The sequence below is a fragment of the Phocoena sinus genome, chromosome 7 (assembly GCF_008692025.1).
Source record: "Phocoena sinus isolate mPhoSin1 chromosome 7, mPhoSin1.pri, whole genome shotgun sequence".
Taxonomy (NCBI): domain Eukaryota; kingdom Metazoa; phylum Chordata; class Mammalia; order Artiodactyla; family Phocoenidae; genus Phocoena; species Phocoena sinus.
Window position 1 is genome coordinate 62,986,608 of NC_045769.1, and position 23,465 is coordinate 63,010,072.

General features: G+C 42.9%; 1 protein-coding gene across 1 annotated transcript in view; it reads right to left on the reverse strand.

The window, feature by feature from the left end:
* Positions 1-23,465, reverse strand: part of MYO3B (myosin IIIB) — a 428,930-nt gene that overhangs the window by 346,477 nt on the left and 58,988 nt on the right. The window contains exon 7 of the mRNA XM_032638633.1: positions 8,135-8,280. Within this exon, the coding sequence (XP_032494524.1) occupies positions 8,135-8,280 (146 nt within the window). The remainder of the gene's footprint in view (positions 1-8,134; positions 8,281-23,465) is intronic.

Sequence of the window (23,465 nt, forward strand, 5' to 3'; positions counted from 1 at the left end):
CCTGGGGGAAGGTTATACCTACCAAGAGGGCTGAAGGGACCCTGTAGAGGGAGGCAGCCAAGCCCCCATCACACAACTCACCCACCAAGCACAACGCTGCCACAAAGATGGAACTGAGAGGAAAGGAAAAGCCCTGCAAGCCTCAGTTCTCAGAGGATGACAGTATCACTACTCATTGTAGACATAATGGGAATGGGGACCAAGGCCAGCTCTGCTCCCCAAGGGGCAGTCCCATTATCACATTCATGGGTGTGTATGGGGACTGGGGTGGGGCGCGGTCCACATCTCTTAGGAGTGTGTCTGTTAACAAAGGAGTTGTGACGATGGATATTCAAGGCAGATTCCCTCAGATAGACACAGTGGAAGTAGTAAGGATTTACTGAGAAATCAGTCTTCATTCTCAATTTCCCATATAATCATCAATCTTTCAATTAGCTAAAACCCTCAAATGATTGATCTCACAGGTGGTTCTTTTGAATGGAAGGTGTCAATTCTTGAGCTACAAAGAAAAGTAAATTCCTTACAATATAAATACACTTTTGAGATTTTTTTCTTTGATAGCAGCCAGCAAAAATGGAATGCTTACTATATACTGTTCTGAGCAATTTACATTCATTAATTGCTCACAGCAACTCTATGAGGCTGATACCATTCATATCTCCATTTTACAGAGGAAGAAACTGAGGTGCAGAGACAAGTGATTTGGTCAAATTCATACAGCTTGAAAGTAGTAGAACTGGTATTTGAACCCATGCAGACTGACTACAGAACACTGAGGTAAATGAATTGTGAAAATAGCCCAGTTTTCTACCCCTTCCTGTATCTATGCTTGGAACCCTGTCACCAATGTGAGAAGTGCCCTGGCTAGCCTGCTAGATGATGAGAAGCCACATGTAGCAGAGCCAAGTCGTCCTAGACAAGGCCATCCTAGACCAGCCAGCACCCAGCCAAATCCCCAGCTGACCACAGCTGCACGAGGAAGCCCAGCCAAGATCCACCCGAGAACCCACAGACTCATGAGAAATAATAAATGATTGCTGTTTTAAGCAACTAAGTTTAAGCAACTAAGTTATCTACCAGTAGATAAGTGACGCAAACCCCAATGCTTGACCACTACGCTATATTTTCTTTCCTATGACGCTGGCTTCACCTGACTCCAGGATTCTCCAGGAATGGACAGCTCCAGCTGTGATGAGCCTTCATCCAGATAACCACCTTACCACCCTTCATCCTTGTGCTGCCCCTGCCCTACCACTATGCTAACCCATGAAGACAGTTTATAACTATTCTTCACCTTTACTCCCTGGTTTTCTTTGGAATCAAGAGGAAATGAGGGTGCCTCAAACCCTTTGGTACTATTTCGAGCTCTGTTTCCTTGCCTACCCTCTTTGCCCATCTCTCCACCATTTAGGAGCTAAACGGGAATTAGCCAAAGTGGTGCCAAAATAATGAAATCAGCGTCATGAGGGAGAAGGCGCAGACAGTGCTTGAAGTCAGCACCTCGCATTCACTGGCCTTTCCCTTCTCTCAAGGTGGGCCTCTTACTCCAGGGGGATGGGGACCAGCACTCCCTGGAGGAATGCTCCCGCTGTGCCACCTGATCCCTAGGTGAAACCCTGCAAAGCTGAACTTTCCCTGCCTGTCAGGATTCAGGAGGGGCAGCAAGCTGCACCTCCACAGGAACTAACAGCCCCAGCTGCTCAACTCAAATTAAAAAAGAGTTTGGAAACATGTTCCACAGGGGCATTTCTGCCAGCTGCCTCCAGCTACTATGTTATGTTCTCAAGGAAATGGAGAGGATACCCCACGGGGAAGGAGGGTACCCCCAAGGCATCATGAGGGGTAGGGATTACAATCCACTAAAATGCGACTAGAAAAAACCCAAAGAAAGAAAAAGACTCATAAAAGACCATGGTTTTTCTACTGCAGTATTTCAAAACTTTTTTTGCTCTTAGGCACTCAATAAATGCTAAATGATGCTAATTCTTCTAGCTCTTCTTGCTTTATGAGTGAAGCTGGGATTGTGAGGGTTTGTTGCTCAGGCCAATAGCTAAGTGACCTGGGTTGATGAAGAGAAACCAAAGTTCCCCCAGGGTAAACCCAGCCTTACTGTGCCATTAAACAATGCCCCCCCCCTCACTCATTACACTCCAACAATAGTTTAGCTTTAATTTCTTTTCCTTATATTTCACAGCCATAAGGGAAAATGTCCTGTGACAATTCTGTAATACTAAGACAATTACTGGTGACTCAGGACTCCCTGCTGCCTCTGAATCTTCTCACAGCTGAGGAGCTGGCTTCCCACCCATGTAGGAACAATTTGCTTTGTGAATTGGGAAATTCAGAATAAAAGAAATCTTTACCCTTTAAAAATGATAGAAATTCAGATGAAATTAGATGAAAACTCAGCCCAGGGAGTCTGTTTCAGAACAAGAGTCAATTGCAGGCACTGAGACCCACAAAGACTCATACTTTCTGAGCCCTACCGTCCACAGCATCCAGGTAGCCCAAGAGTATCCTCCGTGATTTCTCCTCCTTTCTCCTTTTTCCTGGGTATCCGACTTCTGCCCATTTCACCTCTGCCAATGAATGGGGGAGGGGACAGTAAACTATGTTCTCCTTGAGAGAAAAAAATCCCTGTCTTATTCACCTTGCAACTCCAGCACTCAGCCCAAGCCTGACTTAGCATGAACAGAGTTAGAGATATGCTAGATTAGAGGGCACGCTCATTCTCAAATCCCCAGCAGACTGTGTTCCAAAGCACTTTTGTAAATGGGTAGTTTAGAGCTTGGAAAGCATTTTTTTACATAAGCATGAAGTTCTAGAGACAGGCTACGTCCTCAGACTCAATTATAAAACTCGAGTTGGCCATAAGAGTCTAATAATGCACGAAAGTGAGAACTTCATGTATTCCATTGCCTCCTCCTAAATAACCATTTAAAACAGTTTCTGTGAGAAAACGCATTCCAAATCAGGATGCCAGAAGCAGATTTCCATCTACTCCACAACCAAAGCAAGGTTTTCCTACTGAAAAAATAAGAGGAAGATGAAAGGGAGAAGATGCTGCCCTTACCAGAAACAGCCCTGATGTTCATGGCAGGTGCAGGTTTTGCAAGGAGGGTGGGATAGGACAGAAAGGACTGGATACCAACAATGATAACCTGAAATTCTTTAGTTCAAACACTGGTCTTAAGTGTTCTAAAACAGGAACTAAAAGGCAGCTGCTTGAAGGGGAGTTTGGAGAAGGGAGGGATTTCTGGTTTGGGAGTCATAAATCAATGAGCCAAGGAGGGCCTGTGCTCACCTACGATGACTCTTGATTTCTGTTCTTCAGTTCCTTGACTGACACACTCACTGATGCTAATAAAATTCTAGCTCTCAGGTTTACTGTGTCAGTTTGAAACTGGGAGCATGGAGAAGGAAGCTGGATTGTGAGCTTCTTAAAGGCCGGGATATCCTATTCATTTCTGTCTCTTTCTTTTTTTTTAAAGGAAAATTTTATTCAAGCCAAATATAACTCAAGAACAGCCTCTCAGAAAGCTCCGAGAACTGTTCCCCCCTATTCATTTCTTTATACTCCATTCCCCTTGGTGCTGAATTCATAATTCATCAATAAATGAGTATAATTTAAGGAAGGTCTTTAACTTTTCAGTGTAGTTGCAAAACATGAGGGCTTTGGAGTCAAACTTCACAGATTCAAATCATTTTCCTTCCATAGGTGCAGGACCAGCGACTTTCTCCCAGGGCTTCCAGTTTTCTCCTCTAGAAAAAAGCGTGGTGATAGCACTTACCTCAAGGGTCACTGTGGGAATGAATGCATTTGTATTTGTGAATCGCATAGCACTGTGCCTGCCACATAAGTTAGCACTCGATAAATCTAAGCTATTGTGTTCCCATCATCATGTAGCTACTTGTCCTATATTTTGCCCCCCAAATTAGTTTCTCAGGGAACGTGATGAACATGAAAGTTGGTTGGTGCAGTGTGCTGAATTGTGGTCCCCTAAAGATATGTCCCCTTGGAACCTGAGAATGTGACATCATCCGGAATAAGGGTCTTTTGCAAATGTAATTAAGACAAGGATCTTGAGACGAAATCATCCTAAATTAGGATGAGACCAAAATCCAATGACGAGTGCCCTTACTGGTCAGACAGAAAAGAAGACACAGAGAGATAGGGAAGAAAGCCATGTGGAAACAGAGGCAGAGACTGGAGCTATGCTGCCACAAACCAAAGAGCACCAGAAGCCACCAGCATCTGGAAGGGGCAAGCAGCAGTCTCCTCTAGAGCCTTCAGAGGGAGCAGGGCTCTGCTGACATTTTGGTTTTGGACGTCTGGCCTCTAGAACTGTGAGAGAATACATTTCTGTTAAGACACCAGGTTTGTGGTCATTTGCGGTGGCAGCCCTAGGAAACTAACTCGCTGGGTACAGTTTGGAACAACCTAAATTTGGTGAGGAAAACAAGCCAGAATATAAACTGGAATTATCACAAGTTCTTCTCCCAAATCGTGTACTACAGGGAAATTTCTCTTTACGAAGGAAAAATCACTGGCTTCAGGGACTGGAATGTTCAAGCCATTCTTTCCCATCCACTCCCAACCGAGGACATTTCTGCTGGGAATCTTGAAAACACTCTGCATTTTTCCACAGGAATGCGATGGAAGCACTCAATGTGCAGTAAGACTCTGCACAGAGTCAGCAGCTATGTGGCCCCAAATAAATGGGCAGGTGACATGGCTCCCAGTCCTTGTCCAATAAACACACCCACGCTAGTCCCTGCTGTCTCCCTGACCCCATCTGTGGAGGTCCAAGAGGTCATTAGCCAAAGACTCCAAGCTAAGGAAAGATACCTGGTTGCCAAGAAATGTACATAATTGTATACTCCTAATTCTATGGGTTCTTGCAAATAATCTATGAAACAGATCTCCTTTTAAGTGAAAAATATATCCTGGTCATCTGCAGGATCCTTCTAAGCCTTTGGAATTTACAGTCCTCAGGAGAGAGTCCTGAGAGAGATGTTGTCGAACCCACTGATGGCTAGAGAAATGGTTTTCATTCATTTCCTCTCTTCTAACTCCTGGAGAGAAATAGCGGCAGACAGAGCAGTGACTGTCAGAGAGGGGTGACTTTTTTAGAGCAAAGGCGTCAGACAAGATGACACATGCTGACAGGCTCAGCAAACAGTGGCTGCTCTGCCAATCAGCAGACAATTTCTGTGCGCCTGCAATGTAGGAACGATTGTCAGTCACGCAGTGTTTCAAAGACAGGTCACGACGACCCCGTGTGTCATCTTCTAATGCCAATCAGCAGACAATTTCTGTGTCTGCAATGTAGGAAAGATGGTGAGTCTGAGTGTTTCAAAGACAGGTCACGACGACCCCGTGTGTCATCCGCTAATGTGAAGGTCAAAAGAAAGGGGAAGGCGGGTGGAGGCAGAGAGGGGACAGCAGGAGACCCCTGTGCAGGCAAATCAGGCACATCCAGGCAGGTCTCGACTCCTGTTTCATGACAAAGCCTGGGGAGCCCATGTGATCACCTGCTTCACTGACATCTGAGGCTCCCACCTCACATGTAACCAGCACTGCATTAATCCCTGTCCTTTAGAACTCGTGAAAGTCACTTCTTCCCTGACTGAGGAAAGGTCTTTTCCTTCCTTCCTTGGTAATTTACTCAATTTATTTCCAGTCAGGAGAGGGTTGTAGGGAAGAGGAGGAAGCCACACACAGTACTCTGGCCCCCAAGAGTGCTCTGCAATGGACTTCATCGTTTAATTGAAGAGAATTCCAGAACACCGACAACACTTATAACCAAAAAAAATTCTGAAGCCTAAGAGATTCAAAGGATTTTTGTCATTACCTGTCATTTACTCTTCTCCTATTACAAAAGGAAATGCTGAGATAGAATGAGAGAGAGAGTCCCATGAAACATACAGGTAGATAAACTGAGTGCCTGTTTAAAGTACGTAAATGTTAAATTTCTCCACTTTCCATCAAAGAGGTTTTCTGAGGAAAGGATACATTTTTACCACTCAAGATTAAGACAGAGTATACACGTGTGCGTGAACACACATGAGACTGCGCTGGGTCAATCTACAGCCCTTCATAAGAGAACTGCGTGATTCTAATTAACAGGATACTTTTTAAGTAAATAACTTAGTGATTATAAAAAGCTATACAGTACATACAAATATGTTACATTTTTTTAAAAAAACCTCCATCCTTCCTGTCCAGAAATGTCCAGTTGGCCGTTAAGGTTGTGATAAAGGCAAAGTGTTGAGCACACGTAATCACACTGAGGGTCCTGCTAACCGACTAGTGTTGACGTTCCCTAGTTCGATCCGATTCATCTCTTGCACAGGAACAAAGAGATGGTAAAAGGGTCGGAGATTACACCAGAAGGAAAGAAAGAAAGCTTCAACCTACTTTGGGATAAGGATCCTTGTCACCCCAAGATCCTTTTCTAGCAACTGCTCTGTTCCTGAAGTTCGCCCTGTCCTGAGGCAAGCAGTAGGGGGCTTGGTTATTTGTGTTTCAGATCTGGAAGCTTCTCCCAAGGTGGAAGAAGCGAGGGGAGTGAAAGTATAAAGGTTATTAGATATCAGAGGTCTGGCTGGGCACCACAAGCAAGCTAAGAGGAGTCATTGGAGATGAAGGGTCTGTTAAACACATACACATTTGCATGTACACACACACACACACACACACACACACACACACACATACACTTTCTAGGCTGCCTTATATTTATCACCCTATGAAATTTTTGAACAGTTGCTCTGTACACAAATGCACACTAAAAATTAAATAAATAAGACTGAGAGAAAAAACATATCCAAGTAGATGATCTCTTATCAAAAGTACACGTCTTGCTAATCAGAAACCACATCTTAATTCTGATAACTGAGAAATTATGTGGCTACAGTAAATAAAGAGTAAACCATTTGTAAAAAATCAAAACACACAAGTCATCCCAGATACCAGTTCTCATTTCCTGACATATTACTGTACACAATACTGTTTTGGGATCCTGCATTCTTACATTGTTTTGAACATTCATCAGACTATTAATTTTAAAAGCCAGGAGCTCTGTCCTAATCACCAGAACCTGTTTTTGTACTTTGGAAAAGGCGAAAAAACCAACTCTGACTTCGGTGGGAATCATTTTGGGAATAATGGTGGGTGGTTGTTCACATCCGGATTACGTATAAAACGATAACATTATGATGATGAATGCCACAGAGCCTCATCTGCATATAAATAGACCTAATCAGAAATGCAAATTGCAATCAGGAGACATTTTTAAAGACTGTGATAGCTGTGCGATTGTGCAGCTAAGGAAAGGTTAACACTTGTATTGTTAAAGCAGTTAAGTGGCTCCCAGCCGGCCCAGGGCCTTCCTTTGAAAGAGACATGTGGAAAGTACAAATCTCCCAACCTGCAACACTCCTGGATGCAGCTTTCCAGAGCTTCATTTTCTATAACTAGAGGCTTGAGCAGGCCAAACATCAGCCCTATTCTGATGAAAGACAAACAACCAAACCTCTTGTACAAACCCTTAATGAATACAGACAATAGAAAATAAAATGGCATTTAAATACCCTTCAAATAGATCTCTTTCAGCACAATTGCCCATTGAGACAGAAATTAAAGGATGGAGAGAAAGTCATGACTGATGTAACATTTTTCTGATATTTTGTAGTGCTGGCATACATTTTTTTTCATCCCTAAGTTTTTCAGCATACTGGAGAAAGATTCAAACTAGAAAAAAAAAATAACCAGACATGATTATATAATTTAAAAAGAAAACACCAGTATTTAGACAGATTACTTAATCCAACACCGCATTTTCAGTCTTCTCGTGCAAAGCGCAAAAAATGAACATGTCAAAAAAATTAGAGTACTGAAAATATGCAATTGTTATGACATAGTCCTATCATTTTTAGAATATGTTACATTTCAGGAACACCCTCTCCCCCACTTTCCTGCATCTGCTCCCACTTCCCCCCAAAAAAGAAATACATTTTACAATCAGGCTTTCACAGGTTTGGAGAGAAACTGTTTATGAACTATTTATTATCCTTAAAGAGCCTCTTTCACAAAGAACTAATAAGCCAAGAGCGCCATCTTGTGTCTTACCTTGGAATCTTAAAAAGCGTTTTCACAGGATGCATGTCAAAGAGGGGAGGGTCTCCATCCCCCAGTTCAATAGCTGTGATCCCCAAGGACCAGACGTCACAGCGAGCATCATAGGAAGAGTCATACTGCTGCTCACAAGCAATGACCTATCAGACAAAAGCAGGACACAACACATCAACCCCACCCACTGACACCACAGATGTCCTGAAAGGCCCCTGGCCGATCTTACCCCCTTCTCAGTTCCCTTGGCTATACTGATATTAAATTCCAGTAATAATAAGATGTCTGTTTTCTAGGCCTTATTTGTGTGATTGATTTATCATCTGATATGTTCATTAACTTTTAAAAATGTATCAGTTCAGTTCAAGAAACATGCATTGAACCCTCTAGATACCAAGAACAGTGCAAGGGGAGGCACAAGGGTGAATACCTCACCACAGCCACCCTAATGTCCTTTAAGGAAAGGCTTTGTCTAGATCCTTCATCTCATTACCAGCTGCTGAATTCAACAGTGAGGAGCAACTGTTCTCAAAGATGCCTATCTCCTGCACAAAGTCCCTAGGAGCACAGCATTTGAGCAGAAAGCTGCTGGGAGACTGATGTGCTTAACTTAAAAGAGGAACCACTTCCTCCCATTCCCCTTTTCCAAGAAAATCGGCCCCCTCCTCAAACCCCAACAACTGGTTTGTGTCTCAGCCCAGCTGCTGTTTCAGGTATTAGCTCTACTAGGTACAAGAGAAGGGGAACCAGAAAATGCCCTTGGGCTTGTCATTGGTTTGGAAAGTATGGAACCTTGTGGGGAAATCTTTTTCTATCAACGTTTTGAGTCAGACAGGAAAAGTCCCACCACTTAGACTCTGGGGGTTATCACAGTGGGGTCAGGAGAAGGCAGGGGTGGGCCAGAGGCTGTGCAGGAACCAAATGCTCCTATTTGACCTTAAATCTGCTTCCTTGACCAAGGATGACCCATGGCTATGAGCAGGTGGGAGACTTTATTATTAGAGTCTGATGATGTATGTCCAACAGCCTACAAGGTAGATAGACAGCATCACTGCAGACCCCAGCAGGGCCAAAGTGATGGTCCTGCCTGCCCTCCTTGGCTGTCAGAAGGTCTTTGACTTTGAGTAAGATGGACCAACTGGCCATGGGGAGTAGAAGAGTGACGGATCTGGCTTATATACTAGCAGGCTACTGTGCTGAGGATACAATAATATGGAACATGAATAGAAGAAGCAAATCTAGTAAAGATGTTACTGCAGGACTCCAAACTAGAGACAGTGAGAAATAAGCAGATTCTGATTATATAATTTTGAAGGTAGAGCCAACTGGATTTACTGAATGGGACTTGTAAGGAAGAAGAGTTGAAGAAGAGTCCAGAGTTTTTAACCTGGGCGATTCCAAAATGAGATGGGGAAGACAGTAGGAGAAGTAGGTTTGGGTTGAACAGCAGGAGCTCCACTGGGGACATACTAACTCTGAGATGACTGTGAGACTTCCAAATGGAGACTACTTTTAGCTGGGTAAGACACAGACCTCTGACCTACAGAATAAACACACGTTGTTTGAAGCCACTAAATGTGTGATATTATGATGTCAGTGACAGAAAACTAATACACCTGCTCTCTGCCAGACCCAGTTCACTGGTCTCGTGATGCCAAGCAAACATACCTGCCATCTTGCCCAAGACTTGGTGTTCCTTCTATAATTTCTGTCTACCCTTCTCTTCTGGTTTCTGAACTAAAGAACCTTTTCCTATGTACCTGCATCCTTGGCCTGATCCCAGCCCAACCCTCTGAATAGATTATCCTGCCATAGAACATCCTTTTAACACACAAAAATCATACTTTTAACGCATTATTTTCAAATATGCATTCAAACTCAAGTTCAAATAATTCCGATTTTGGAAACAGAGGCCATTACATTGCCCCCCAAAGATCTCACTTTCATCACCTCCATCTGGTGAGAAACTACATTATTCTAAAAGATCTCCAGAGAAGGCTATTTACCACCTTCCCTTCCAGAAATGACATTTCCAAACGTGTAAGACAAACATAATTTTAGATCTATCAATCAGCAAATAGTTCACCATTCTTATACATCCCTGTGAGAGAAAAAGAAATAAGACTCTATCCTTCCCCAACAGGAGCTACGGCCAAGTGAAATTTAAAGTGAATCTATAATAAATTAAATGACAAACCATGACAACTAAAAATGTCCTAAGACAATACGTACTAGGATGTCCAATAAAGGACATGGGCTCCAAAAGCTTGGGATATTAGAGGGAGACCAATTCAGGCTAAGCAAGACAACAAAAAGTAAATAGTGCCCATAGTCCACAACTTCCAGAAAGAAATTCAAATCAACTTCTAGCTATTCTGGATGGGACACAGAAGGCAATTCCAAGAACCCGTCCAAATGTGGGAATGGAGACATCCTATCGATTCTCAAGCGCTGTCATAAAATATTCAAAACGTTTATCTGGTTTCCACTTCTCTTTACAGACAGTCACACATTATCTTCAGCTCAGTCTGATTAACAGAAGAGTATCCGTTGGCCAAATTCTCTTCCCTAAACTCAGCTTGTAATGTGACAAAAGAATTATTTAAGCTTAGCCTTCTAGAGAAGTTTATAGAAAATGTCTCTAGTAAAATAACTCACAAATAATTATTGAGTACCCATGAGCCAGGCATGGTACTAGGTAGGTATATAATCATTCTGTCAGGTAGGTACTACTATCACCTTTTGTAGGTATGGAAACTGAGGCATAGCACAGTTAAACAGCTTCCCCAGCACCCATAGCTAGTCATGGTCAGGGACAGAATTTGAACGCAGGCAGAGGAGAGACAAGTGAACAGATTATCACAATGTGATAAAAGTACTCTAAGTAATAAAGGTTATATTCAAGAAACAGTTGAATTATCAGCATCTGTACACATATTTTGACCAAACTAATCACATTTTTGAGATTTTTGTCACCTAAACTCTATCTCTTCAGAGGGAGTCTCTCTTTCCATCTCTCTTTACTGGGTTACATGTGATGGGATTCAAAGAGGTACTCTGAGAGGTTGCATCCCAACTGAAGGTCAACACATCCTAGAACTGGATTCCCTATCAATCCAACAACAAAGTCTGCAACTATTTCTTTAGGAGAAAAAGTAATTTCATTCTCCTTAGCTCAGCATTCTCCTTGTCTCTAGGTAAAAGAAAGCTGAGTTAAGAATGCTTAAATGGTCGATTGGTCTTGCCCCCAGGAGGAAGTGACCTCTCAAAGAGCTCTCTGAATCAGTTGTTACAATGCTCCACAAAGAAAAGGAGAGTGGCAATGTCAAGTAAGTGCACTGCCCTGGCACCAGGTTTCCCAGGTTCTGTAAGTCATATTAGAGGGGTGGGGAGAGAGGAGTCTGAAATGGTATTGACACAGGCCCAGGACCCCAAACACGTCCTCTTCCACTCCTCAACCTCACCTCTACTGCCCCCAGGAGGAGACATGCCTAAGGCAAGTGTATTCTCTCCTCTACCTCAAGCCTTTACTTCAGTCATAGGAGTATAAATGATGCTGGTGGTAGTGGAATGGGGAAGATGGAATAGGTGTGAGAGAGAGTTCAAAGGAAGACTTGCAGGACTTGGGAGGTTAGGAAAAGGGACACACCAAGGAAGACAAACATTATGACCCTGGGTGACCAGGAGAATGATGGTGCCATTTATAAAACAGGGAAGTCAGGAAGAAGAAGTCAGTTTGGTAGGCAGTATAACAAGTTCAAATTGGGTCTAAGCTCTACCTCTAACCAGGTACAGAAAAATCGTGTGTGCTCTTGGAAACTCACTTCTTTTTTTTCACATGTAGATGCAATAAGAAAAACAAAATTCCATCAGGATCAGAAGCAGAATATACTAAAGGGTAACAATAAAGCACTGATGTGTTATCAGTGACTTTACGGAGTTTTATATTATAGTAAATATATCCTACATTTCGGTCGGAAAACCCGAACGAACTTTCTGGCCAACCCAATATATCATGAACTTTAACAAACTGGTAAATTTATCTTAATCCAGCATTGTGAATAGAAAAACTGCTAATGAATGTCAATTTTACAAAGTAAGAATTCTCCAAAGTTGATTTTAAAGTCCCACTAGCATGTTCATATGAAGAGGATATGCCTTCTGGAATGTTCCAAAAGATGTGTATGTAGACTGTTACAAAATATTTAGTGCACCTGGCAAAGGCTAAGAGCACAGAATAAAATGAATCAAAATAAAGAGAGCTCTAGTGCAGTATTTGCTAATGGCCTATCGGCTCCAAGATTAAATTATTGTCTCGCTGAGTCTCAACGAGTTTCAGGATGTATAAGTCCCTACATACTTCTGCATACTCACCTTTAACAATCTTCAACTCTTTGTCGTGACATCGTGAGTGTTTATACTGTTTCTGAGTTTTAATGAGTAGTTTTATCTACTTGGTGTTAATCTATCACTAACCTCATCACTCCTTCTAGGTTTTAAAGGGGCCAGTCTTAGGATCTCATCAATGTGACCTCTGAAGTAAACAGAAGTAACCCAGGGTAAGGATTATGTCTTATCTTTCTTCCTCCCTCATCCACATCAATTTGTGGCACTCATCAGAGAAGCTTTGCTGAAAAATCTTTGGATTGGAATCAGAAAGTCTGAACTCCATTATTCACCAGCTGGGTCCCTTTGAGCAAGTCCCATGAAAACTCTGAGCTGAGGGTTCTTTAGTTATAGTGACCCCACTTTCTAGATCTATAAGATGGCAAGGTGGGGATGAATCATCTCTACTATCCCTTCCAGCTCTAATATTCTATGACTTAATGATTTCCAAATAAGTGGCTTTCTTATCTCAAAAAGATATCTCAAACTGAGAGACTAACCTCTCCATGCAAATTACCTAGCAGTAGATCATTCTGGGGTGTGAACTGGGTGGCTGGAACCTTGAGGGGATTTTATTGCCAATATTTTGTAGAAGGTCTTAAGGTCTATGAAAAGATGCTGGTTGCTGTGACAATGCCTCCGTTAAGGAAAATGAGCTTCAGCGACAGAGCAATTGTTTGGATACTGGTTAATGGAGCATGTCCACGTTCCTACCTTGAAATGCAAACTTATGGCTTTTCTGATACGTTTAGACTACATTGCTGCTTATTTTAGGAAGGGGAAAGACACTACTACTCGGATAACTAGCAATGTCTATGCACTAACAGCCTCAGTGCTCAATGCCAACTTTACCCAGAGGTGGGCTTGAGCCTCCCAAATGTTGGTCATTACCACCTTGGCTGCCCAAAACTTCTTTCTGGAGGGAACCAAGGACAAGAAATAAGTTTTCACTATAGTTTAGCTCTACTGGTCTTTGTAGCAAAGGCCAGCAGTCAGCTTTCTTTGTTAGGGCAGTTCTTCGTAAGCCTTCTTCAAGCTAACGGGTTCCAAAGTTGTAAACTCTAAATCTTCCCCAGTCACTCCCTCCTCCTCTCTCCTAAAGGAGTTTAGAGGGTAAAACTGCACCCACAACTTGATAACACAACCGCTTTGACACATGTCATCTCCTTATCCATCCCGGGCATGGTCCTCTGAGTTCTGTTGAGGAGGCTGGCCCTTTCCTCAGCCATGAGCTGGAGAAAAGTAACTGTGAAAAGCTCTGGGACTGTGAAAAGACTTGCACCTCTGGATGGTGCAAGAAAATCCCAGAGCAAGCCTTCTTCATTTTGGTTGCCACCCCCTCACTGGATAACTTTAGCAAATTATTTAATCTCCCTGTATCTCTTCTTCCTATGAAAATTAAACAATCCCTTCCTCATGGGTCTTATCTGAAGCACTGCTTAGGAAAATGCAGGTTACCCAGCTTTTTCTATGGCACCAAAATGTTAATAGTAGATATCATTAGGTCACTGATGTATGGGTAATATCCATTTTATTTACTTACTTCTTTAAAACTTTTTGCATTTTCTAAAATGTCTACAGGGAACATGGATTATTTCTATAACAAAAAGAACAAATTTTGTCTGTTTTTCTGTCTTGAAAATGTAAATAAATATTAGAAAGTTTGCCTTTTCCTTCCTCAGGGGTATGTACTGGCTGTGGGGATTCTTCATCAGCAAGGTGACAGGTTAAAGGTGTTGTCTTGGTTGTAAAACTAGGGTCCCATGAATTTAAAAAGAATTAAAGAAATTCTCTTCTCAACCATATTCTTTTCCATTGTAAGCACCAGACTAGAGTTAGTACTTACACTTTCTCAGGCCACCACGATCCCATGAAATGCCCCATGATTATAGTTTCATTTCAGCCTAGACCAAGAGTAGGGCTTACTGATAAAGTTCCCAAGATAGGGGGTGAGATCCACCTTCTACCTCTTGCAGAAAGACTTGGGCTATAAGAACCTTAGAGAACAGTTTCTCCTCATCTCAAAGTCTTCATTATCTATAAAGAACATCTGTATTAAACTGTATGTAAAGGGGACAAAAAACAGTCAATGTATGAACTCCTGCATTCAGAAAACCTAGATTTCTGTAACCTATTTAACTTAAACCATTTATCAAATGATATATCAAAGAGTTGCTGGGCTGAAATCTCTTTCAATAATGTGATTTTTAACCAATACTTTCAAGCAAATAATATTATAGTACCACCATAAGGAAAAATGTTTTGCTCTTATAAAAAAATGATTTACCAAACTTAAAAAACAACAGGTGTTATTCAGACTATTTCATTTTTCCACTAATATTTTTAAATGTCATTAAAAATGCAATTAGGTTTGCTTTATATGATCCGATTTCTCATCTTACTAGAATTGATCATGTGATCCAAAATTATAACCAAAGGTCACGATTAAAATTTCACTCAAGTACAGAGGCAAAATGCTGTTATCTCAAGAGCTAAATTTCAGCTCACAAAGAGGCAAAGCAAATAAACCTAAAGCTATTAATCTTTGGCTGACCTTGAGCCCCAAAATACAGCCAACAGACTGGCAAATAAGATAGGCTGAGAGGTAGTAAGGCAAATAGGATTCTTAATTTTGCTTACATAATTCACACAGCATAATTAATAAATGTTATTGATCATAAAGATTTCTAAAATGGAATTTCCCTGGAATTGTAAATTGCAGTTATAAATATTCCAGTGGCAAATATTATTCATCAGTTTTACATACAAACATCTTAAAAGTGTTACAAGCTGAGATACTGAACAAGCACATGAAATCTCTTCCCCTTGGATGGAATATAACTTTGAGGGAGGATACATTTGAGATTTGAGTTTTTTTGCTAAGAGGATGTGGACTAGAAGAACTGAAATTTATGGGGGGTTTTATTTCTCTCTTTTTTTTTTTAGTTCATTCATAAAACTCAAGACTAGAACTGAATCTATACTTTGTACGCTAAGAAACTGCCAGAAATAATTTAAATTATACTGTTCTTATGAAATTCAGAAAGGTCTAATTAAAATATGATGTTCTACAAGTCTTTTCTCAGGATTGTAACATTCAGCTTATGCCTTTAGAAAAATAAAACAAAGTTCAAATTAAAAACACTCAGGGCATCCCTGGTGGCGCAGTGGTTAAGAATCCGCCTGCCAATGCACGGGACATGGGTCCGATTCCTGGTCCGGGAAGATCCCACATGCCGCGGAGCAACTAAGCCCCTGCGCCACAACTACTGAGCCTGTGCTCTAGAGCCCACGAGCCACAACTACTGAAGCCCGTGCGCCTAGAGCCCGTGCTCCACCACAAGAGAAGCCACTACAGTGAGAAGCCCGTGCACCGCAACTAGAGAAAGCCCGCGCGCAGCAACGAAGACCCAACACAGACAAAAATAAATAAATTAATTAATTAATTAAAAAAATAAAAAGACACAGAACACGCATACACAACACCACTTCCCACCATGGCTGGTGGAGGGCAGAGGGGGACTGTTCTGGGTTTGAGGCCAGCATACACACTGATTTTTGCACTTAAATTCCCCAAAGCCCTGGGAACATATCACTTATACTTAACTATATGGTAAGCCCTGCTCTCAAACTCAGGGCCAGTATCACAGAACTCCCCTGTGAAAGGTAAATCAGCAACCCCAAATTTTTGTATGTGTCCTTAGTACTCAACGGCTCCAAAGGAACACATTTGCTTAGAGACCCAGGATCATCCCACCACCCTCCCCGGCTCCAGCAGCTTCCCCACATCAGAGATGGATGCTGGAAGGGATCCTAGGATTCATTAAGTCAACCTCCCTATTTCACAGAGGAAGAAACTAAGGTGCTGGGGGAGAGCTGACCTGTCCAGAGTCACAGAGCTGGTTCTTGGCCAAACCAGGAGCAAACTCCATGGTTCCCGCATGAGGGAAGCATCTCCTGGGGATTATTATAGTACACAGAATGTTGAGCCATTGCCAAAGGGATTTCGTGCTCCATAAGCCATAGCCACACCATACTCTGAGTGTGTAAGCACGCCCTCCATTTAAGCAGATGGAGTTCCTGCCGCCTCTCACTTCCCCTGTCCCCTCGCTTTCCCTTCCGCTGCCCCTTTCCTTTGTCAGCTAGTGCTCCAATTCTACCAGAGTTCAGTTAAGGAAAGAATGAGTAGGAGTTCTATAATTCAGTTCATTTTACAGCTGTTAAGTCAGGTATTCTTACCCCAGGTGAGAAAACAGATTCAGATGGGCTAAGAAATTTCTCAAAGTCATACAGCTAGTAGGTAACGGAACTAAAGCATAAGCCCGTGACAAGAAACTAATGCGGGGGGCGGTGGCTGGTTCTCCTCCACAGTACATCTGAAAAACAGGAAGGGAAGCAAATCAAACAGAATATCTGAATGCTCCCACACGGGCATACCCCTTTATCTGCACGTAGTCTCTGGGTTCTGTCCTCTCCCAGGCTGATGTCACCAGGCAAACCAGAATGCCCTTGGGAATGTCACACATTCCCACCAGAGTGATTTCCTTTAACCGTTTAAAGAAGGTGTGGGGAAAAGCTGGGCCATAATAGAGCACCATAAATATAAGACTGCACACCCCTACCTGCTCCTGCTTCATCTCCACCCCAAGGCTCCTCTGGGTCCCATTCCTAATGCTGACTGCCCGCCTCCCTTTTCTTTCCTCCGACAGCTCAAGGACCGTCGGACAGAGGAGCCGATGCAGCGGTGGCCTAGCCGTGAACTCCCTTTCCCTTTCTTGGGGCTGAGCCCCTATGCCCGGGGCGGGGCAGTGGAAGCACTGACCAGAGGGTAGCCACCAGGTGATTTGAAACTCAGAGCTCAGGAAGAGCAGAGGTGGGCTCTGATGTTTCTTCAGCAAACACTTCTGCCCCTGCAGGAACAGTTCTTCCTCTTCGGTGGATGAATAAGGGGAAACAGCAGGTGTCTTGCCCTTCTCACCTCTGCAGAGAGGGGTGGGAGGACAGTCTGGAAAGTTCCAAATGCTCACAGAGGCTATTACTTTGAAACATCTTAGCACTGAGCAGAAGGCAGGACGGGGAAGGGGGGATATGAGTCCTCTGCTCTGGGCTCACGTGCTTCTGCACATCTGGGAGCTGAGGCCTCAGATGGGGTCCTATATTTAGACCCGCCAGGAGGAGGGTACCAACAAGTCACTGTCACCTCCAGGGCCAGCCCCCTACCTCCACACTGACAGATGACATATGACTCAACCCCACAGAGCTCCAGCTGAGAGGGGAGCTATCGCTGAAGCTGAGGGTACAATCCGGGGCTGCACCAGTCACTCTGCCCTTGCCCTGGGCCCTTTACCCGCCGGAGCCCCAGGTGCCTGCATTGTGCTCCAGGCCCCTTGAAGGCAGAAGCACTCTGGGAATGCAGGCAGGGTCAGCCCCAGAATGAGAAGGGAGGGAATCCCCGCTTCTTAGAGACTGACACAGGAATCTGGAGGGAACCAGGTAACACAAATGGCTACAGAATCTCAGGGGTGAATGTCTTGGGGGAAGACACACAGGTCTTTCAGCCAAGGATCCAAGATTCTAAACCCCTCAGTTGAACCTGTTGAGCAACCAAAGCCTACATTCCTCACAGATGGGATCCCAAGAATCCTCAGCCTTTTAGAACAGAGTCAGGTAAAATCAGACCCTAAAGGTCTCGCCATTGCCATTGCTTCACCCTTATTGAGATCTTGGAGAGATCCCACCTTCCTTATCTGACTAATACCAGAGGCACGGAATGTGAGAGCTGGAAGAGGCTTTTCCCCCTGGAAACCATAAATGTTCTCTGAAACACAGAAGGGACCTAGGAGGCAGAGACTACCCAGGCCAGTCTCCTTCCAGATGAGAACAGGATAGGGAGGGTTGGGCTCAGGCAACAGGCACCACCATTTTTAAAGCACTTACTATGCTGGGTACTGCAGCAAGCACTTTCAGTACATCGTTTCATTTTGTCCTCTGACGCTGTTGGTCAGTGATCAGGTGGTAAGCAGGCTATCTATGACTTGCTCCCAGGTGTATCTGACTCCAAAATTTGTACTCTTATCTCTTCTACCAAACGTGAAGCCATATTAAAATAACTGAACCACAATCGCTTTTTTAAAATGAGTGGCAGAGCTGTAACTATTTAAAATCCAAATCTCCTAAATTCTATTCTGAAGAACTTTGTTATTTTATTTTTCCAGATCCTTCCCTTGGGCATTAATTACATTGGTTTCTAGTGTCATGTTGAAATATTGCACTTTCCTCAACATATTAGAAAGTATAATTTTTATCTAAAATAATTTTTAAATTGGAAAAGAAAGATATCTTTCTTATCTGGTACACTGGTGATTGCAATTAAATGGTTTGCTCTAGTATAGTGGCTAAGAGGGAGGATTTTGGAGCTAAATACCTGGGTTAAAATCCTGGTGGCATCACCTAACAACCTGTCCAAGGACAAGAACAGTACTTTCTGTGACTTACTTCCTTTCTCTAAAACATTGGACTAGTAATAGCAGTAACTTTATGGGGTTATTGTAAGGATTACAAATGAATTAATTCATACAAAGCACTTAGTGCCTGGCACATAGTAAGCACTCAACAGATGCTATTAATTCTTATTAGGTACCAAACCCATTAGCTAGAGCTTAGGGAACAAAATGGTAATAATGACAACAATAATATTTCAGCTCTGTAGTGGTTTATGGCTTTCTCAGCCCCTCAACAAAAAATATCTCTTTTGTCATTTCTGTTCCTGGCAGTGCCAAAGGAAACAGCATTATTGTATCATTTAGCTAAGAATGGCATAATTGACGAAGGCAAGAGTGGTTGCAAAAAGCCTGCGATATTTCTGCATTGGTGTAAGCCAGTTGTTATGGCAACCGTCCCCAGTCAACCCTTCGCCAGGGTGAGAGAGACCCATTTTTGGAGCCGTCACAGCACATCTGTTTCTCCACTCAGCTGATTAGCTCTTGTTTGCAACAATTAGCAGATGGAAGCAAAAATGAAAAAAAAATTTTTTTAAAGAAGCAAATATTTATTTTATCCACAAGTCTGCTTTCTAATACAGAAACAGACCTTTGGCTATTTTAGGAAGATTCCAAGTAAACGGGATCCTTAATATATAGGCTGCTTCTCTCATTGGTGGGATAGCAAAGTTTAGTCAACCTATACATTACACGTAATAGGTCCTTCATGTATGTCTTTTAAAATGATGTGTCTCCACCACCACTCCATCTCTGCACGGCTTTGTTGTAGGAGCTGACTCAGCACACACTTTCCACACTGTACATCCCATATGAACACACTGAAGCAAAAGAATACAAGGCTGGTGGGCTAGGAAACCTGAATTCTGGGTCCCGTCTGCTCTGAACTAGCATGAATAGTATCCTCTCCCTGCCTTAGTTTCTTCACCTGTAAAATGTAACTTGGATTCCCATGCTCTCTGAAAAGCCAAACAGCTCCAGTATTTACCAGATACGTGAATTTGGGCACAATACCTCCTACCCCTCTTTGAGCCTCATTTTCCTCAGTGGTAAAATGAAGAAAATAATATCTACTCTGGAGAGCTGTTGTGAGAATGAAATAAAATAATGTATTAAAAAAGCACCCGGGGCTTCCCTGGTGGCACACTGGTTAAGAATCCAATGCAGGGGACACGGGTTTGAGCCCTGGTCCAGGAAGATCCCACGTGCCGCAGAGCAACTAAGCCCGTGCGCCGCAACTACTAAGCCTGTGCTCCAGAGCCCTCGAGCCACAACTACTGAAGCCCGCGCGCCTAGATCCCGTGCTCCACAACAAGAGAAGCCACTGCAATGAGAAGTCTGTGCACCGCAACCAAGAGTAGCCCCCGCTCACCTCAACTAGAGAAAAGCCCGCGCACAGCAACGAAGACCCAATGCAGCCAAAAATAAATATATTAAATAAATAAATATTTAAAAAAAGAAAACTAAATGACTTACTGGGCATATAGTATCTGACACATGTTAGGTACTTAGTTAAAAAAAAAAGAAAAAAAGCATCCATCCCAGTCCCAGCGCATTAATGGGTGAGTCCCCAGTAAGTGAAAGTTTCCTTCCCACTGTATACTTGCTTAGTAGGTGGAATATTCAAACTATCTGACAATCAGCTGCACATGGCACTGAAGCTGGTCCTTGAGGTCCCCTTCTCGCCAGACATTACCCCCTGGAGTTGCTGGACCATTAGAAAATCTGGGTGTCCCAAGGGAAGAGACAGGCACCTCTCGTGGTCAAGGAGCACTCAAGAGGTTCTGGATGGCAGCCACTTACCATCTAGAACAGAAGTATTTCAATATTTTAACAATCAGCGTGGTCACACCAGTGCATCCCAGCTAACTGTAAGGCGTTATTTTAACAGAGACTACAAATATTTCTAAAAGTTCTATGCAGATGTGGGATGTTATTATTCTATCCTTATAAGAAACTGGCTATCAGGAGAGAGGGAAGGAGAAAAGAGGCAATAAACATGGGTAAAGGGAGGACTGTGTTAACATATATATATGTCTGAGATACAAGCCAATGTCACAGGCAGGGAGGGAGACCACAGGCTCAATGTTAACAGAAGGTTGAGGGAAGTGACCTGAGCCAAACATCTCAGGAGATAATCCAAAGATGCTTGGCCAGAGAGCAGGTAGGACAGCACAAAATTCTCAAGGTACTGAGGGCTCACGTGAGAAGACCGTTTGTTATGGTATGTCCAGAAGAACATGTGGTACATTCTAGCACATCCAGAAAGAACTGTGTTTGCCTCAAACACCTTAGGCTGAGAGAGATCAGTGTGTGTGTGTGTGTGTGTGTGTGTGTGTGTGTGCAGATAGGCAAAGCTGAGCTCTCCAACTAAGCTAGCGCCTGTAACATGTAGACCTGTAGGTTGCAAATGACTGACTGATTACCTTGGAAATCAGAATTATTTACTACAGAGAAGGGATGTTAAGTATTTGGAGGGTTGTTATAGGTTGAATCGTGTCCTCCAAAAAAAAAAAAAAGATATGTTAAGGTGCTAGCCCCCAGGACCTCAGAATGTGAAATTATTTGGAAACAGGGTCGTTGCAGATGTAATTAGTTAAGGTGAGGTCATACTGAAGTAGGTGGGCCCCTAATCCAATATGACTGGTGTCCTTACAACATGATGGCCACGTGAAGACAGACAAACAGGGAGAACGCAATGTGATTACAAAGGCAGATATTAGCGATACGGAGCTGCTAGCCAAAGAACGCCAAAGATTGCCAGCAAACCACCAGAAGCTAGGAAGAGGCAAGGAATGATCCTAGAGGCTTCAAAGGGAGCATGCCCTGCTAACACCTTGCTTTTGGACTTCTAGCCTCCAGAACCGTGAGATAATAAATTTCTGTTGTTTTAAACCACCCAGTTTGAGCTACTTTGTATGGCAGCCCTAGGAAACTAGTATGGAGTGGCCAAGGCTTTGATCCCAGGACAGGAGGAGAACCCACTTTAACTTCTTGGCTGGCCAAGGGCAGCTCTAAGGGAATAAAGGGGGTGTCTGTTGGACTGTACCACGGGCGCTTTCACTGGTGGCTGCTAGAATACTGGAGCCCCTGCTGCCCCTCAGACACTCACAGACGATGTTGTCCTAACTGCCTCCAGGTCTGTCCGTAACAATGAAGCCATGCAACTTGCAGCAGTCACAGCCAGGGAAATCTAAGAACCTGGGTTTCTGATGGCTTTACTGAGCTGCTGAATCAACAAAGTCTGGAACCACCTACCTCTGTACTCACAGGAGAAATTTCATTTCCTATTGCTGAAGTCATTTTGCTCAGGGTAATCTGTTAAATACAGTTTCTATGTTGAGCATCTTTCTTTCCCTCTTAAGATCATCTTCCCGAGTCATAGTATGCTACTGACGTACTCAGTTGGTAAAAAAAACTGTACTGACCTTGACTTTTAGATTAACTCTTACTATGCCAGCCAATATTTCCCCAGTAGCATTGTTTCAAAGTACTATCACACTAGGCGCACCCCCTAAAATTTTTCTTCTCCTACACTGCTGAGTTGATACTGTTTTTACCCAGCATCTTTCAATTTTATGAGTGTCCACATGAGATGTCAAGAGGAAGTAAGTGGAGAGTGCTGTGAATATGATAGTCAGTTCATGATGCAGCTTCAAGCTGCTCCGGTGAACTGCTGTTTGGACTGCGTGTCAAAGTTTGACGGTGGTCTGGTCACATTCCATTAGCTACCTGGTTTGAAGCTAGCCTATTTGAATTAAATATTGTAGTTAGGCTGGTGAAATCAAAATGGAAATACAAATGGGAAAAGAATAATTTGGTTCAATTTCTCAAAAATAAAATAGGATCAAGGATCATTCTGCCGCGTTTTCAAAATAAAAGCACTGGTGGCATGCAATGGTTTTATTCCACTGGCATTGGCATTGCACACATTGCTGTCATATTTAATCTAAATACCACTTATTCACACAAGAAGTGAAAGCATATTAGGATCAATATACTATGCAGGCCACCATACAAAGACAATGTCCATTTGAACCACTACTGATTATACTTTCAAGGACTCGTCTTGACCCAAAGCCTGGCTCACGGAAGAGAGTATAAACGTTTGTTGAATGGAATGCTACTTAGCCATAAAAAATAATGAAATAACGCCATTTGCAGCAACATGGATGGACCCAGAGATTATCATACTAAGCAAAGTCAGTCAGACAGAGAAAGACAAATACCATATGTTATCACTTATATATGGAATCTAAAATGTGACACAAATGAACTAATCTCCGAAACAAAAACAGACTCACAGACATAGAGAACAGACTTGTGGTTGCCAAGGGGGAGAAGGGATGAGGGAGGGATGAATTGGGAGTTTGGGATTAGCAGATGCAAACTATTATATATAGAATGGATATACAACAAGGACGTACTGTATAGCAGAGAGAACTGTG